This window comes from Hypanus sabinus, chromosome 21 (assembly GCF_030144855.1).
Source record: "Hypanus sabinus isolate sHypSab1 chromosome 21, sHypSab1.hap1, whole genome shotgun sequence".
NCBI lineage: Eukaryota > Metazoa > Chordata > Chondrichthyes > Myliobatiformes > Dasyatidae > Hypanus > Hypanus sabinus.
Window position 1 is genome coordinate 17,932,642 of NC_082726.1, and position 19,256 is coordinate 17,951,897.

The 19,256-nt window shown below is 44.7% G+C and overlaps 1 protein-coding gene across 1 annotated transcript in view; it reads left to right on the top strand.

Annotated features, from left to right (window-relative positions):
• man2c1 (mannosidase, alpha, class 2C, member 1) overlaps positions 1 to 19,256 on the top strand; it is a 124,563-nt gene that overhangs the window by 38,064 nt on the left and 67,243 nt on the right. Inside the window, exons 8-11 of the mRNA XM_059946069.1 lie at positions 3,296 to 3,406; positions 8,395 to 8,487; positions 10,490 to 10,606; positions 17,391 to 17,486. Of these exons, the coding sequence (XP_059802052.1) occupies positions 3,296 to 3,406; positions 8,395 to 8,487; positions 10,490 to 10,606; positions 17,391 to 17,486 (417 nt within the window). The remainder of the gene's footprint in view (positions 1 to 3,295; positions 3,407 to 8,394; positions 8,488 to 10,489; positions 10,607 to 17,390; positions 17,487 to 19,256) is intronic.

A 19,256-nucleotide genomic window follows, 5' to 3' on the forward strand; every position in this document is an offset into this window, starting at 1 on the left:
ACCCTCTTTACACTCTCCCTCCACCAAATAAAAGTCATGTCCTCATGACTACTAAATAACTCGCCACCTTTCCTGCCAACACACCGTAACCCAAGCACAAACAGTGACATCTCCTCCCCACACAGTAAACCTCACGCCCTGTCTTTCAAGCGCTACTTAGGCCAACTATCCGGGAGTTCCCTAACCCGTCTGAGACCTCCGTACCCCCTCACCTAAACCCTTCAGGCTCGGACACAACTGGGGATACCTTGGGCCCACTACCAACTCCTCTCTCAACCTCTCACTCATGCCCCACACTGCACTCAGCTAACCCTCCCCGCTACACCTGACTCAATGGGAGAAGGGCCAAAGGTCTCTTCCTGTTCAGTATTCACTGCACTTCTCTCCAGCTTTTTCTTCCTCATGACTTCTTCCAGATCAACTTTCAGGTTTTGCACTTCATTTGAACTGTCGATGGTCATCTTCAGGTTCCCTTCAAACTTCCGCTTCTCTCTTCTGAGATTTGTCTGTAATTTCTTCACCTCCCCAAACTCCCCTCTCCGGGTTCTCAGTTTGCTATTACCCTCAGTCAGACAACTTTCTTCATTCTCTCCAACTTGTAAGTCTTCCGAATGGTTCCAGATCACTTTCTCCAGTCTCTCCGTCTTCATTTCAAACTTGATTCTGTAGAGACAGTCACTCACGAGCTGCGACCTTCGCCAGCCCTGGCACTTGACCAGAAAACACTTTAACTCGGTAGTTCTCAGCTGCTCCTGCAACGACCTCACTTCATATTCTCCTGAGGCAAATCCAAATACCAAGAGATCATCCACATACACCAAAACTCCAAACGCCTCCACATCCCCTATGGTCTTCCACCTGCCCCGGCTCCAGATATGCCCTGTGGCATCTTTTCAGACCGGAAGACTCCTAGAGAATTTATAACAGCCGTCTTCTCCTTGTCCGCCCCGCTCATCGGGATCTGGCAACATCCACTCCTCAGATCCAGCACCTTAAACCACATCGCACCACTCAGATAGGCCATCGCCTCTCTGGCCCTCAGGGCCATATTCTGGTCACTAACAGTGCGCCTCTTCAACGCAATACAATCCACACACACGCTGCCTACGTCTTCCACGGCTGTAGGGGCCAGTCGCCGCAACCTCTCTCTCTCCGAGGTGTCTTCAGCAGTCAACTCCCCTCCTTCGTGGTATTTCCCAGCGTCCACTAAGAGGGTCTCACCCTCAGATACTTCCCCCAAGCCGTACCACCACTGGCTCTTGTTTGAATTCGGTATCAGCCCAATGCTGCTACACATGTCCACACAAGCAGCTCGAAACTCTGGGTGCATCGACAATGCCTCCAAACAGCGCTCACCCGCCTCCTCCGGGCAGGCCCCCAAGTGCACCAGCAGGATATTGGTTCTCTCCAGAACAGAAACGCTGCCCGTCTCAACAGGGTCCGGACACATCAGCATTAATGATTCATGAACCTCAGTCTCCTCCACATTTGCCTCTAAGAACTCCATTTTCACTGACCAACATCCGTTGTCTGGATAATCACCGGCACTGGTACCCCGAATCTCCAGTGTCCTCAATGTTGTCAAGGGTAAATGCTTCCAATAACGGTTATGAAACAAACTGTACAGCAACTTAACCGGCGCCCCGGTGCCGAGGATGGCTTTAACTTGACTTCCATCCATCCGTAACAACACCTGTGCGCGTGGCCCCTCTAAGCCTTCAGGAATAGAGTCTGCTCCTTTCGGGAGTTCCTTGGTACATTGCTGGGAACGTGCTCCCCCAGAGACCCCAAGCCGTTCCCCCACTGGGCCTCCTCTAAGTTTCCCGACACCTATCGAATCAACGGAACAACCGATCCCCTTGACAGATCCCCTTGGCACCACAAGCAATTTATCTGCCCCCCTAGGCAAAAAGGGATACCCTAAAAACTTCCCACCAATCTCCTGCCACGGATATGATAAGCCCCCCAGCTGCGGCATTTGACTTCCAGTCGAACCACACGCATTTTCCCACACTTTCCCAGAACTGGCAGCGGTCACTTCGAGGTAATTGCGCCCGACAGTTCTAACAAAGTCACCAGCCCGCCTACTCAAACTTTCAACCCGTCCCTGTCGCTTTTCCTCAGCCAAGCACTGCCACTCACCCAACAACTGAGGGGTCCGCTCCGCCCACGCTTCCGCCCCTTTAGGGCTGGACATTATTCCAATAACCGGGCGGAGCTCACCACTGCTGAACCATCCCAACCTGTCACTCCTCAATCTCCAAACAGTACGGACAACCCATGGTCCCACCACCATTTTGTCAGCCAACAGAAACCACCCCACCCAACACACACACCGCGATAACCAGCAATCGCACACCCACAAAGGCACACCAGCTCTTGGCCGCAGACACAATTTAAAGAGGGTGATCACACAGCTTCCACAGAAATCAATCCCGGACGAGCCCCCACAATGTAACCCCCTGGGTCGCCTCAGGCTCGCTCAGCTCGTTCTCGTCTAGGGGGAGCAGCCTTCAGCCCCGCCAAACTGGGTAATCAGCTGGTGTGGATGCTGTGTGATGTCCCCGCCTCGCCCAAAAACAGACAGCACACCATATGCGATTAAATGAGTACAATTTATAAAGGTTACTATAACTAAGTGATTAATAACGATACAGTATATATGAAGAGAAAATTAAAGAAAAGGCGCCAAACTTATCAAAGTCCAAACCACTTCGTGCACAACCGTTGGAGCTCAATTTCTGAAGTCTTCTGGCCACCATTCGATCCCCTCCGAACTCCTCGACTCGCAGCTCAGGACCCTCCGAACTCCTCGACTCTCCAAACAGCTCAGGACCCTCCGAGTGGTCAACCAAGCACATCTAGCTTCAACCCCCCCCTCCTCGGAGAATCTCCCGGCCTCGGACCCCCCTTTGGGGTCCGATCCTCGCCCAGCTTAGAGCATTGCGTCCTCTCTCTCGACCCCCTCGCGCCGATCTGCCCAAAAGCCCGTCAACAAAAGCTTACAGACTCAGAAGAAAGAACATTAATCCCCATTTGGTTTACAAAGGAATACCATTCTCATTATCAGTAAATTAGCATTCCTGCTAGTTAACAAAAAGAAAAAACCCTCTTTACACAAGGTCTATATCTGATGACAAGCTTTGTTTATACAGTGCCTTTAATGTAGCAAAACAACCCTGATTATCAGGCAAAATATTAAATATATGCATGTAGTTATGAAGTACTCTGGCACTTAAGAAATGATCATGCATAATTAGCAAAGTTATTAACACTTCATTCCTCTTTTTACCAGGCACAACAGCTGGAGTGGGTAAAGAGCTGGTACCCAGGCTTGTATGCACAAATCCAAGAGTATTCTCAGAAAGGGCAGTTCATCGTCGTAGGAGGCACCTGGGTAGAGATGGTAAAGTATCAGACTATGGTTAGAAAATACTGCATGCTCTAATTAGACATCACCTTAAATGTCACTTTACCTTTGCTGTTGTGTGGTGCATGTGGCAAGGTATACAAGCCATAATTGATTGCAAGTACACCCTCTGTGTCAACAATAGTGACACCAGCCTTCCTGATAAGCTGATTACCTTCTATGCATGGTTTGACGCATTGAATGAATTGACATTGAGGAACAGGTACCCTCGCTGGCCACAGCCAAGGTGAGAAAAATCTTAGCCAGGGTAAATCCACGCAACGCTGGTCAGTTGCTGGGAGACTGCGGCTCAGCTAACAGAAGTTTTAATGGTCATTTTTAATAGCTCTTTGAAACAGTGTACTGTGCCTAGAGGCTTCAAGGCAGCCACCATTGTTCTGATGCTCAAGAGCATGACAGTAACTGGCCTAAATGATTACTGCCCAGTGGCACTGACTTATACAATTATGAAGTGCTTTGAGTGGCTGGTAACCATTGTGTAAAATCCCATCTTCCAGCTACGTCAGACCCTTTCCAGTTCGCCTACCGCTCAAACTGGTCCACTGCTGATACCATAACCTCGGTCCTTCACTTTGTCCTCTCCCACCTAGAAAATGGTGCCTCATTCTCCAGGATGTTGTTCATCAGCCTCAGAGGCTGGTGGGTAAACTGTCCTCGTTGGGATTCAACACCCCTTTCTGTAACTGGATCTTGGACCCTAGTCAGTCCAAGAGCAACATCTCAATGATGCTCAATGAGCGGTTAGCCTCATTGGCCTCAATGATGAGTTAGCATACAGAGAGGATGTACAGAAAGACTTGTCAAATGGTGCGAGACAACATCTTGAGTCTCAAAATGGACTGGACAAAGGAGTTGATTGTGGACTTCAAGAAGGCGTATGTTGGCCACTATGCATTGAACATCACTAGCTCTGCCATGGAGAGAGTGAAGAGTACAAAGTTCCATGATGTGCACGTAATGGACGATCTAACCTGGACCCTCAACACCTCCTCACCAGTTCCTGAGGAGATTGAGGTAAGCCCTCATTCAAAGATTCAAAGCACATTTATAATCAAAGAATGTATTAAGTATATATGCACCTTGAAGCTTGTCTGCTTACAGGCAGCCACAAACAAGAGACCTGAATAACCCAATAAAAAATGACCAAAAACCACTGCAGAGAGAGAGAAAAAACATATACATCAACAGCATCCCGATCCAGACTGGGCCGTAGATCCACTCCTGGAGTTGTCGGAGAGCCTCGGTCCCCAGTTCATCCCAGCAGCGAGGCAGAAACGCACAGCAGCCAGATCAGTTCAGAGCCTTAACTCAGCGGAGAATTCACGGGAGAGAGGACGAAATCAGCCCGACCCAATACAGTTAGGTTTCAGTCTGTCTGGGCCAGTATTTAAGTTGTGCAAGCAGCAAGTAGTGCCACGTTCTAGGATCTCACAAAATCAGCTCAGCGCTTGGAGCAAACCAACCTCGCACTGGTGAACAGGCATTGAATCCGTTCCAAACCGCTCACTCCATCTTCTCCAGCAATACCAACTCTGCCTGTGAACCCGGCAGCTTGAACGCAAGCACATTGAGCCTCAGAATGCCCCAGCACAGTTCAACCCCTGAACCATCCTTGCTTCCTCACTGCTCATGACAGTTTTCTTCAGCAAAGATATTATAAGTTATGTTTTTAGCTGAATCCCTTGCCTTATGATTTGCTAGTAGGCTGCAGCACATCTTCAGTATTGTTTTCTTAAACCGGAAAACTTTCTACAAGAGCACGATTGAGAGTGCCCTGTCTGGCTGAATCATTGTGTGGTATAGAAACAACAAGACCCTGCAGAGGATAGTAAAGATCACCAGGGTCTCCCTCCTTCCTACTTCAAGGGTTCAAAGGTCCAATATAATGTCAGAGAAATGTATATAATATACATACTGAAATGCTTTCTCTTTGCAAGCATTCACGAAAACAGAGAAGTGCCCCAAAGAACAAATGACAGATAAACGTAAGAACCCCAAGGTGCTCCCCTCCCTCCCGCACCAGTAAAAAAAAAGCAAGCATTGGCACCATGACCAAACACTCAAGCGTGAGCAAAGCAATAGCAAAGACACAGACCTGCAGTTACCCCAAAGACTTCACGTTACACCCGGCTTTCGACATACCGCAGATTCTCTCTCTCTCTCTCTCTAATAAGGGAGAAAAAGGTATCTCCATTTTCCCAGCGAGCGGGGAGACTTAACAAACAACTCGCTGGTTTACGATGTTAAGAAGTCCGTTACTTCACTACTTCACTAAGATCCCGAAGAGTCTCCACCACCTATCCCACAATCTCTTTGACCCACTACCGTCAAGAAGGTGTTGCAGAAGCACTGGACTAGGACTGCCGCGCTGGGTAACAACGGCTTTCCTCGGTCTGTGAGACTAATGAATACCCTGCCACCACTGAGGTCCTGTCACTAGGACAGTGAGCTGTTTACTGTTTACCTGTGCTATTTGAATTATTGTATTTTATAAACTTGTAACACTTGGCTCAATTGACTCAAGTTCATCCAGGGGAAGCTGCCGTCTGCTCCGCCAAACTGTGTGCTCATGTTTGATTAGATGCTGTGTAATGTACCCCAGAACAAACCCACAACGCAAAATATCAGACAGTACACAATATGCGATTAAATGATTTTAAATGAGGTATGCAGTAAGGTGGTCTCTAATTGTCTGAGTGAAAGCAGCTCGAACAACACTCAAGAAGCTCAGATCAATCCAGGAAAAACAGCTGCTTCACTTAGTGTCCTATTCATTATTTAAAGCACTCTGTCTCTCTGCCACTACTGTACAGTGACTGTAGTAGCATCATTTTCAAGGCAGTGCAGAAACCCACCAATGGTAACATACCTGTATAAGCCTGTAATATCTACTGCCTTGGAGAATAAGTTGGGAACTGTTTTTAAACATCAAAGTCCAGTTTACTGTCAAATACACCAGTACCTATATGCAAAGGTGCAGTGGAAAAATTGTCTGTAGCTGCATCACAGACATAGCATCCGAAGCACATTCACAAGAAAAACGAATTATACGCAACTGTTAGAAAAACAAAGCCTGTTTTAGTGCAAAATGATCAAATTATGTTGCCAGACTGTAGTGATTTTGGGTTGTGCTGGTTGGTTCAAGAACTGAATGGTCAAAGGGAAGTTGCTGTTTTTGAATCTGATTGTGTGGGACATCAGGCTTGACCTCCTGCCCAATGGTAATTGTGAGAAGCTACCTTTACTGGGGCAAATTACTAAAATACCCTCCACAGCAGCCTTAGAAATGCTTTGTCCTTCAGTAGTTTAAATGTCAGCTCACCACTAACTTCCAGAATGGGCTGTTTTTCTGCTGGGACTCACTTGCATTCCATTGCTTCACGCTGCTCGGTGTTGGATATCTTTTATTGCACTACTTCCAACATTTTTGTAACAAACATCAATCTATGTTTATGGAGTGAAACATTTCACGCAGCTCTTGAGGGCTGTAATTGGACACCTTTTAACAAGCCAGTTGAAGAGATGGTGGGATACCTGAGCATAGCCCGGTCACAGGGTGCTTTTACCAGGACGTTTGAATGAAGTTATAGTGGTGGACGTTCAGGGAAGCAATTCCTGATTTGGAGGCTGGGCAGCTAATGACATGGCTAATATTGGTGGAGAGTTTAGAAATGAGGGTGCATGACAGCTCAGAATTAGAGATTATAATTGTGGGATGAGAGAAGAACGTGCAGATAGAGTTGAAATCATGGAGCAATTAAGATAAAAGGTTGAGAACTTAAAACCTGTGTGTTCCTGTGAGTTGGTGAGACCAGAAAGCACACAGAAGGGTCTTTGATGTGAGTTATATTTTGAGCATGAGGGATGTTGGATTGGTGGCCAGCCCAAAGATATAACCAAGGCATTTCAACAGTAAATGAGCTGAGGCAGGAGCAATCTCTACTCCAAACTTAGTGCAACGGAAATCCTTAAAGCTTTCACTACTTCTCCACAGTTTATTGCTGTACAAGATAGTTCGTAATGCAGAATTATATTGAAATAAAACAGAAAATCTGGAAATACTTGACAGGTTAGGCAAGAAAGAATAGATTTAACGTCAAAGAATTGAAAGAGAGATCTGGAATCAGTTGTATGACCTCTATGGTCAGTGGATTAATGATCACACAGACAAGGAAATGGAATATGTTGCAAATAGCTGAGCTGTGGGACACAAATGGTAGGTCAGTATTATACCACTGGAGAGAGAAGAACTGGGCCAATGTGATCGACAGCAGGAATATCTAATTGTGACACAGAGTAAGTGAGGTATCTGAAGTTGGAGAATTCAATGGCGAGTGGAAAAATCTGTAGCCTGCCAGACAGAAGACAAAACGCTGATCCACAGATTTTCATTGTTACACCGCAGGAGGCCCTTACAGATCAGAGTTGAGCATTGGTTGGAGAATTAAAGCAGCAAACAATAGTAAATCTAGAGTTATCCCTGTGAACTGCATGGAGGTACTCCATAAAGCAATTGCTTCAAGATAGGTGTTAGTCACATTGTGAACATTGAATGTAACGTGATTGATTGGGAGAGGTGCTGGTGAATCACCACTTCTCTTGGAAAGAATGTTGGGAATGGTGGTGTCCTGGATGGTGGGAATGAAGGAGATGAAAGGTCAAGTTTTGTTTTTTCAGCTATTGCTTATTAAAGTGTGCGGGATGGTGGATGTTTAGTGGTGATAGGCAGTGGACTAAGGATTGTGAAAGGAATTATTGCTGTAAAATTACCAGTAGGACAGAGGGTGGGAAAGATGTATCTGTGAATCTTGTTGAAGCTGGCAGAAATTATGAAGGAGTTGTATTTTAACATGCATTTGAAAATCTTCTATGACCCTGCCCGTTTTGCATGTGCTGGGATTACTTAGATTGTGAAAGAATCATAAATCTAACCACTAGAGGTCACTAACGTACAAGTTTTGCAGGATGGAAACCTCCCCTCTGGTGAATCAATGGTCCGACAATTTCTCCAGGGTCAAAGGTTCTTCCAGCAAGAGTTTGGAAAACTTTGCGCTGAGGTGAGTGGTTGGCACAGCAACCAAGACTTTGTTTCTTTGCAATTTTAGAATTCCTATCTTGTTCCTTTTTGATAGCTCTCATTAATTTTTTCCACCCCTATGAAGAGTACTTTCCTATGTACACCCCTATGTACTTTCTATCTGTCTTATCTGGTTATGATTTATTAAATGATTTATTAAACCTTTATTACAAAGAAACAAGTCTCAACTTTTCCAATCTAACCTTTTCTATCTTTGATCCATGATAAATCTTTTTGCATTCATTCTTAAAGTGAGATTCAGAGTTGGACACGGCACTCCATTTGTGTCCTAAAATAGTGTCCTGTACGAGTTCAAGGTAAGTTGCTGTTTTTGTTGTGTTCCTATTTTTGAGCAGTGAGATGCCATAGGCTCTGCTAAACACTCTGCCTTCCAACTTTAAAGGATTTGTGCACTTGTACATCTATATCCCTTTGTTCCCTGTAATAAAACATTACCTTTAACCATAATTAGTCCCATTAGCTGTCTACATCTTATTTACGTGCAACAGGCTTTTAGGCTCCTTTTTAAGTTGACTACTTATTCTTATTTTTTGGTTCCTCAACTAGCTTCTTCCAGTTTTGTTCTTTGATTCATTGAGTAGAAAGGCCTCTCACTGGTTGATAACAGTCGTGTTAGTTATTTGTTGAAGAAGAAGAAGAATAGCCTTTAACTCGGCAGTGGAGTTATCGGGGCACAGTCATGACGGTGTTTCCGTAGCAAGCTATTCTGGTTTTTATGAGGCCGAGTTGCTAGCTCGATGCTCAACCCGACTTGGATTCGAACTCGGGAGTCCGTCGCTGACATTATTGTGCCACCAAGTGGGACAAGTTACTTTTTGAAAAAGTCATTTTACTGCTTTAATCTGAGATTCTGACAGTCAGGTGATCCACTTGTTTGGTCTTGGAACTTAGATTTATTCAAGATTGTTTATTGTCATTCTTTAGTACATGACTGTAAACAAGAACAAAATGATTGTTATTCCGAATCTGATGCAGCATAAAAAACAATAAGCATAAAGAACACAGTAAAAAACACGATAAATCTAAAAGCAATCTCATAAAACCCAACATACAAGTAACTGTTATGTCCTTTGTACGTACATAACGTGATGCGAGCTGATGGGTACATTATGGTGGTGGAGGCTGGTGGTGTGGCTTAATGGGTGGAGGTGTTGATTTGCTTCGACAGCTTGGGGAAGAAAATGTTTTTTAAGTCTAGTGGTCCTGGTGTGGATGCTGTGTAGCCTCTTTCCTGATGGCAATGGACCAGACCATTCATCAGCAATGTGGTTGGGATTTTGCTGGCCTTTTTTTTGGGCATCTTTCTGTATATATGTCCTTCGTGGTGATGCGTTGGTGGACAGTTTTAACTGCAGTGCAGTTTCTGAACCTCACAGTGATGCAACATGTTAGGATGCTCTCCACTGAGATCTGTAGTTTTATTGGATGTACTGTACCTTTCGAGTTCCAGACCATGAGAAGGGACTAGAGATAAGTGTAGAAGGGCAAAGAGGTCTGTAGGGGCATGGTTTGCCAAAGGGTTTGTATGACTCTAAGCCAAGCTGCCAGCAACTAAAGAGATGGTGAGGACTGAACTCTGTAACGTTCCACTGTTTATGCTAGAGCACTTGTCCATGCTGGCACCCTCTCTACCTTTCCTCTGCCCATGTGAAAATTCTTTCTGGATGATTCTGTGCACTTGTTGCAGCTGAGTTTGATCCTGAACTTGAAAGATGTGATAGTTATTACCTCATTGATAGCTGCCCTCTTCACGGATTTGCTTACGACTCTTTTCACTTAGTTTCTTTGGCTAACAATCAGGAGCACTGATTCTTGTTCTCCCAGAACATTTTAGGATAATTGTACTGGCTCAGGTTTTTGTACTTTAATTGCTCTGTACTATAATGTATCGATTTGAGCAATAGAACGCTACCAATTAGTAATGGGGCATTGTTTTTGTTTCTCTTTATTTTAAAATATAGTTTTGGTTGCCAGATACGTTTGGATATTCTGCACAGTTACCACAGATCATGAAGGGATGCGGTATCACGCGCTTCCTAACTCAGAAGCTCAGCTGGAACTTGGTGAATGAATTTCCGGTGAGTTGTACGCGTACAGAATGCGGAGATTTTGAAAGTGCTTGGTAAAATGACTTCATAAATATGGAGAGTATGTGAAATGACTTAGAGGATGCTATTGGAGTTACTGGAATGGTTTATTTCCAGACCCTAGCACTTGCAATGTGAGTGCCTTACAGTATGAACACAAATGGAATGTATATATGTGTGCATTACTATCGTCAGTTTCAGGACAGTGGACCAATTGAACTGCTTTTGTGACTGAATTTAGTTCAGTTTCTTCAATCTTGGGGGCAGGTGGATTAAATAATAGCACTGACTTCAACATAAGTGGCACTCTGTTCAAGTGACAAGCATCTGAAGCTGTAAATAGAGGCTTTATATATGACTTACTTGGGTCTAACTCCATTCTTAGAATAGAAACTCTAATTTACTGAAACATTCATGAATGAGACCAATTGTATCAGACCTCCTCGTGCTGCAAACACCTTTCATGTGCCAATATAGGTTTTAATGCTGTGATTTTGAACTTTGTGTGGGTCCCATATTGAGTTAAAGTGCCTAGCATACAGGTACACTAGAATGCAATCTTACTTGTCTGCCCTAGATAATCATTGCATTGTGTATAAACTTGATAAATGTAATGACAAAGCAACAACATTGCCCTTGATCATGACCCCACTAAGGAGCACCAGGCCACTGTCTCCTATACCATCACCAACCTTATCAGCTCTGGGGATCTCCCATCCACTGCCATCAACCTCATAGTTCCCACACCCCACACTTCCCGTTTCTACCTCCTACCCAAGATCCACAAACCTGCCTGTCCAGGTAGACCCATTGTCTCGGCTTGCTCCTGCCCCACTGAACTCGTTTCTGCATACCTTGACACTGTTTTATCCCCCTTGTCCAATCTCTTCCCACCTATGCTCGTGACACTTCTCACGCTTTGAATTTTTTCAATGATTTTAGGTTCCCTGGCCCCCACCGCCTTATTTTCACCATGGACGTCCAGTCCCTATATACCTCCATCCCCCACCCGGACGGTCTCAAAGCTCTCTGCTTCTTTTTGGATTCCAGACCTAACCAATTCCCCTCTACCACCACTTTCCTCCGTCTAGCGGAATTAGTTCTTACTCTCAATAATTTCTCCTTTGGCTACTTCCACTTCCTCCAAACCAAAGATGTAGCCATGAACACCTGTATGGGTCCCAGTTATGCCTGCCTTTTTGTTGGCTTTGTGGAACAGTCCATGTTCCAAGTCTATACGGGTATCTGCCCCCCACTTTTCTATCGCTACATCGACGACTACATTGGCGCTGCCTCCTGCACAGATGGTGAGCTCGTTGACTTCATTAACTTTGCCTCCAACTTTCACCCTGCCGTCAAATTTACCTGGTCTATTTCTGACACCTCCCTCCCCTTTCTTGATCTTTCTGTCTCCATCTCTGGAGATGGCCTATCCACTGTTATCTACTATAAGCCTACAGACTCTCACAGCTACCTGGACTATTCCTCTTCCCACCCTGTCTCTTCAAAAAGGCTATCCCCTTCTCACAATTCCTCCACCTCCACCGCATCTGCTCTCAGGATGAGGCTTTTCATTCCAGGACAAAGGAGATGTCTTCCTTTTTTAAACAAAGGGGCTTCCCTTCTTCCACCATCAACTCTGCTCTCAAACGCATCTCTCCCATTTCCTGCACATCTGCCCTCACACCATCCGCCCGCCACCCCACTCGGGATAGGGTTCCCCTTGTCCTTACCTACCACCCCACCAGCCTCCAGGTCCAACGTATAATTCTCTGTAATTCCGCCACCTTCAACAGGATCCCACTACCAAGCACATCTTTCTCTCCCCCACCTTTCTGCTTTCTGCAGGGATCGCTCCCTATGCGACTCCCTTGTCCACTTGTCCCCCCATCCCTTCCCACCAATCTCCCTCCTGGCACTTATCCTTGTAAACAGAACAAGTGCTACACCTGCGCTTACACTTCCTCCCTCACCACCATTCAGGGCCCCAGACAGTCCTTCCAGGTCTTCACCTGTGAGTCGGCTGGTGTGGTATACTGCGTCCGGTGCTCCCAGTGCGGCCTTTTATATATTGGTGAGACCCGACGCAGACTGGGAGACCGTTTTGCTGAACACCTACGCTCGGTCCGCCAGAGAAAGCATGTTCTCCCAGCGGCTACTCATTTTAATTCCACGTCCAATTCCCATTCTGATATGTCTATCCATGGCCTCCTCTACTGTCAAGATGAAGCCACATTCAGGTTGGAGGAACAACACCTTATATACCGGCTGGGTAGCCTCCAACCTGATGGCATGAACATTGAGTTCTCTAACTTCCGTTAATGCCCCTCCTCCCCTTCTTACCCCATCCCTGACATATTTAGTTGTTTGTTTTTTTTCTCTCTCTCTGCCCATCACTCTGCCTGTTCTCCATCTCCCTCTTTCTTTCTCCCGAGGCCTCCCGTCCCATGATCCTTTCCCTTCTCCAGCTCTGTATCACTTTTGCCACTCACCTTTCCAGCTCTTAGCTTCATCCCACCCCCTCCGGTCTTCTCCTATCATTTCACATTTCCCCTTCCCCCTCCTACTTTCAAATCTCTTAGTATCTTTCCTTTCAGTTAGTCCTGACGAAGGGTCTCGGCCCGAAACGTCGACAGTGCTTCTCCTTATAGATGCTGCCTGGCCTGCTGTGTTCCACCAGCATTTTGTGTGTGTTGCCCATTCTACCTCTGTTTGATGGTCCCAACTGTGTCAACATCTTTACCTTTTGCAATATTTGTTTAGTCAATGTGATGTGGGCCTAGCCCCTCCTCGGGGTCTCCCTGTCCTTAACTCAAAAGTGGCTTAGGTCATAACTCTGAACATGGTCAGTTTAGCACTGCTGTGAAGCTGGAACCATTTTCTATCAGGATTAAATGTAATAAAGTCAGTTCAATTCAATATTGTCTGCAAACTTGGCTACAAAATTATCAATTCAATCATCCAAATCATTGACATATAATATGAAAAGAAAAGGTCCCAACACTGACCCCTGCGGAACACCACCAGTTATCAGCAACCACCCAGCAAAAGTCCCCTTTATTCCCACTACTTCCACTGATTTCTCCTTTGTCTATCCTTGTTGTTCCCTCGAAGAATTCCAACAGATTTGTCAGACAAGGAAGAAGCAATGTAATGGGCTTTTAACATCATAAATCAGCGAGTTGTTTGTTATGTCTCCCCCTCGCTGTGAAACGGAGATGCCCCTTTTTCCCTTATTAGGGGGAGAGAGAGCCTGTGGTATGTTGAGTTACCGGGTGAACGAGTAGTCCTTGGGGTTCTGCAAGTCTGTGTCGTTATTGATGCTTTGCTGCACAGTGAAGTGTTCAGTAGGGGGCGCCAATGCTTTCTTTGCTGGTGGGGGGGTCATTGCTTTGCTGCTACTTGCGCATAGGAAGGGGGGAGCTGGGGGAACTTTGGAGTTCTAACATTTTAACTGTCATTCATTCTTTGGGGGTGCTCCTCTGTTTTTGTGGATGGTTGTGATGAAAAAGCTAGCAACTTGACCTCGTAAAAAAAAAACCAGACAAATGCCAAAGAAACTGCAAGCTTGCCACCCAATGCACGGAGAGGAACAGCATGTAACAACTATAATAGATCTGGAGAAATTGTGTCTTGTGTTTAGGGATGAAGAACAAGAAAGAAAATTAAAGCGTTTTCATAGAAATATCATTGCTGCTTTGAAAGCATAGCTTGTTTGTCTGAAAACAGCTATGGTGCAGCATACTGGAAGCTTTACATTGCACCAAGGATTAAAGTGTATGAATAAATATGTGCTGTGTCAGATCCTGTCTGATTCCTTCACCAGTACCTTTTTGGACTTCCGGGGTGCCTAGGCATGACTCGAGTAGCAGCAGTTCTCTCAATGGATGTGATTAAGTATTCCCATTTCAGCCTGATACAGCTAAAAAACACAAATGCTTCCAAGGTCAGTACAGTCCACAAAGATGTCTTCATGTGTTTAAACAAACTATCGCTGCTTAAAACTGACGGAAACAACACCGATTGCAGTCAGAAGCACCCACATAGGATACCTGGGAGGAAGCGCAGGTGCAGAGTGGGGTTACAGGTGCGTTTAAGGAAATGGGGTTTTAAACTCCCTATACCGACTATCTTGCTGGCAGACGTGTAGTCTCTGGTGAATAAAATCGATTATCTCACAGCTAGGGTGCTGAATCAGAGGGACATTAGGATGGTGTGTATCCTTTGTTTCACAGAATCCTGGTTAGCCCCTTCTGTACTGGATGCAGCGATTCAGATCGATGGGTTTCCTATACACCGTCAGGATGGATCTATAGTCTCTCAAAAGCAGAGGTGGAGGAGTATGCCTCATGATCAGCTCTTCTTGGTGCACAAATATATCAGTGCTGTCTCAATTCTGCTCACCAGACCTGGAATATCCAGCAGTAAAGTGCCGTCTTTTTTACCTAGTATGGGAGTTCTCCAGGGTCATTTTGGTAGCAGTTTACATTCCACTTCAGGCCAATGTCAAGCAGGCTTTAGATGATCTCAGCAATGGGATCAACATGCACGAAACAGCGCACCCTAAAGCCTTCACCTTCGTTTTGGGAGACTTTAACCAGACCAATCTGAAAAAAAATCACAAAGCAGTTACCATCAACAAATCACTTGCAATACCAGAGGAAACAACACACTGTGCCATTGCTACACCACCATCAAGAATGCCTACCGTGCTATTCCACACCCTCACTTCGGAAAGTCTGATCACCTGGCTGTACTTCTACCCCCTGAGTATAGGCAGAGACTGAAGACTGCAGCACCAGCAGTGAGGAGCAAGGAAGTACAGGAGCGCCTACAGGAATACTTTGAATAGGTGGACTGGGCTGTATTTTGAGAGGTTGGAGGTGACATCGGATGCCCGGCAACTCTGGCAGGGTTTTCAGGACATTACTTCCTACAAAGCGAAACCCAATAGCATGAATGACAGCGATGCTTCACTACCAGATGAACTCAACACCTTCTATGCCTGCTTTGAAAGGAAGACCAGCTGTGAAGATCCCTGCTGCACCTGATCTCTGTCTCAGAGGCCAATGTTAGGCTGTCTTTAAAGAGAGGGAACCTTCACAAGGTGGAAGGTCCAGATGGAGTACTTGGTAAGGCTCTGAAATCCTATGCCAGTCAACTGGCAGGAGTATTCAAGGGCATTTTCAACCTACAGGCAGAAGTTCCCACTTGCTTCAAAGAAGCAACAATTATATCAGTGCCGAAGAAGAATATCGTGAGCTGCCTTAATGACTGTCACCTGATAATACTCACCTCTACAGTGATGAAATGCTCTGAGAGGCTGATCGTGATTAGACTGAACTCCTGCCTCAGCAAGGACCTGGACACATTGCAATTTGCCTAGCGCCACAATATATCAACAGCAGACGCAGTCCCAATGGCTCTCCACACGGCTTTAGACCACCTGGTCAACACAAACACCTATGTCAGGTTGCTGTCCATCGACTATAGCTCAGCATTTAATACCATCATTCCCACAATCCTGATTGAGAAGTTGCAGAACCTGGACCTCTGTACCTCCCTCTGCAATTGGAACCTCGACTTCCTACCGGAAGACCACAATCTGTGTGGAGCGGTGATAACATATCCTCCTCACTGACGATGAACACTGGCGCACCTCGGGCATGTGCTTAGCCAACTGCTGTGCTGTCTATATACACATGACTGTGTGGCTAGGCATAGTTTAAATACCATCGATAAATTTGCTGACGATACAACCATTGTTGGTAGAAACTCAGATGGAGACAAGAGGTCATACAGGAGTGAGATATGCCAACCAGTGGAGTGGTGTCACAGCAACAACCTGGCACTCAACATCAGTAAGATGAAAGAGCTGTCTGTGGACTTCAGCAAGTGCAAGTCGAAGGAACACATACCAATCCTCACAGAGGGATCAGAAGTGGACAAAGTGAGCAGTTTTAAGTTCCTGGGTATCAAGGTCTCTGAAGATCTAACCTGGTCCCAACATATCGATGTAGTTATATAGAAGGCAAGACAGCAGCTATACTTTATTAGGAGTTTGAAGAGATTTGGTATGTCAGCAAATAAATTCAAAAATTTCTATAGATGTACGGTGGAAAGCATTCTGACAGGCTGCATCACTGTCTGGTATGGAGGGGCTACTGCACAGGACTGAAAGAAGTTGCAGAAGGTTGTATATTTAGTCAGCTCCATCTTGAGTACTAGCCTTTAAAGTACCCAGGAAATCTTCAGGGAGCTGTGTCTCAGAAAGGCAGCGTCCATTATTAAGGACCTTCACCACCCAGACTTGCCCTTTTCTCACTGTTACCATCAGGTAGGAGTTACAGAAACCTGAAGGCACACATTCAGCGATTCAGGAACAACTTCTTCCCCTCTGCCATCCGATTCCTAAATGGACATTGAACCCTTGAACACACTACCTAAATTTTTTTTTTGAATATATAGTATTTCTGTTTCTTGCACTTTTTAAAAATCTATTCAATGTGCATACACTGTAATTGATTTACTTATTATTATTTTTATTTCATTTATTACTGTTTTTCTCTTCTATATTATGTATTACATTGAACTGCTGCTGCTAAGTTAACAAATTTCACATCACGTGCCTGTGATAATAAACCTGATTCTGATTCTTGGATTTTGTGACTGTGTTAGTAGAGATTTTGAATGAGAAAAATTGCTTCCTTGTGTTCCACGTTGTGTTAAATGATATTTTTTTCCTTTGTTCTTGTCTTCCTTGTGCCCCTTGCAGCATCACACATTCTTTTGGGAAGGAATTGATGGCTCGAAGGTAATCTCCCACTTTCCACCTGGGAACTCGTATGAAATGAAATGCAGGGTGGAAGAGGTATGTACAAACCAAACAGCCTCAGTAGTTCAGAAAAGTGGGAGCAGGAATATTTTTTAAAAATTGATATTCACTATTTTTTGAGAACGTTCCTGTCTCCTTTTCCTTTTTAAATTATCCAGTAAAATTTGCATTCAAGGAAACTTGATCAGTACACATGCCCAAAGGGCTTTAGAAACTAGCTGTTGACATGCACTTCTCACCCACCTTGGGCATACGATGGCCACTGATTTATCAAAGGCCATTCCTGAGTTACACCCAGCATTAAGGCACCACATCTTGGTGCATTTGACTATTCTTGATGGATGTGTACCTTGATGATTGATGGTTCAGTTTTGAAGCAGTCTAACTGGAGAGCCATATGATCTGCCTCAAAATTTCATTCTGTTCATAAGGTATATTGCAATGATCTGCAGCATTGAAACTCGATGTATATCAGCTGTGGAACATGTGACTCTTTGAGGGAAGCACATCCTCTCAGTACCAGAGACATAAGGTTTGAATTCTTCACTCCAGTGCTGGTTGTGTGAATTTTGCATGTTCTTCCTGTGTCTCTGTGGGTTTATTCAATATCCTTCAATGTCCTGGTTTGTAGGCCACTGTAAATTACCCCTAATGTGTATAGTGTAGGGGTGTGGAGGGAGTTGTTGGAAATGTGGCAGAGAATAAAATGGGTTAGTAGGATTTGTACAGAGCCTGTGGACAGCGAGGTCTGTTTCTGTGCTGTGTCTCTCAGTAACTTCTGCCTGGACTTGTGACTGGCATCACAAAAGTTCAGCCTTCACTTTTCAACGTAGAGTAGGCAGAGCTTTGGGGGGCGGTGTGGGATATCATTGTCTGGTGGGAAAGGAATAACAGTACTTGCATAAATAAGAACAAAGTAGCACGTTTCATGGGAGCAAATTTGATATGCAAGATTGGAATGGGTCACGTCTGCTCAGTTACAGATGCAGGCTTTCAAAAAGAGAGCAAAATGTAGAGATACAAGAATGGTATAGGAGAGTTTTGGACCTTGGCACCAAAGACAAGGCAGCCCATTGTAGTCAGGGTACATGTGCTCAAAATTGGAGAAGTACTAATATCCCATAGCAGAAGTAGTTACAGAGATAAACAGAAGTTAAGTTAGTAAACAGAAGAGATTTTGCTGATCTGGAAATTTAGAGCAGCATTCACAAAATACTGGAGGAACTCAGCAGGCCGAGCAGCATTTATGGAGAGGAATAAAAAATTGACATAAAAAGGATGACAAGTTTGAGATGCTGGTGGATTGGGAACCAACAAGGATCAAAAAATTAAAATGTGATAGGTGAGGAATGCAAAAAAATATGTTCCCTTGGTGCCACTTAACTTGCTGATGAGGTAGAATTTATTCTGCTTAATAATGCTGTTTGTGAGCTGACCCTTTGAAGCAGACCTACTGTATAGTGTGGGCTATTTCTTCCATGGAGTTGTACTGCTGCAAGAAAAATACAACTTCTTGTAGCTAGAGTGCAGCAAATCACTAGATTACTGAAAAGATATGTTTTTAATGTTAGAATGTGTTTATTAAAATGACAACTTGTAAATCCATAGAATTCTTAACTTTTCCTTTGTCATAATATTTAATTATCTGCTGAGAGGATGATTCCATTTAAAAGCTTGTAGGGAAATTGGAATGAGAGTCAGAACACCTTGTTTAATAAATCTGTAGTCTGCAAGAAATACGATTAACACATGCCATTGACCAGCAGTTAACATATTAAACTCTTAAAGACTAGCAGGGAAACCAAG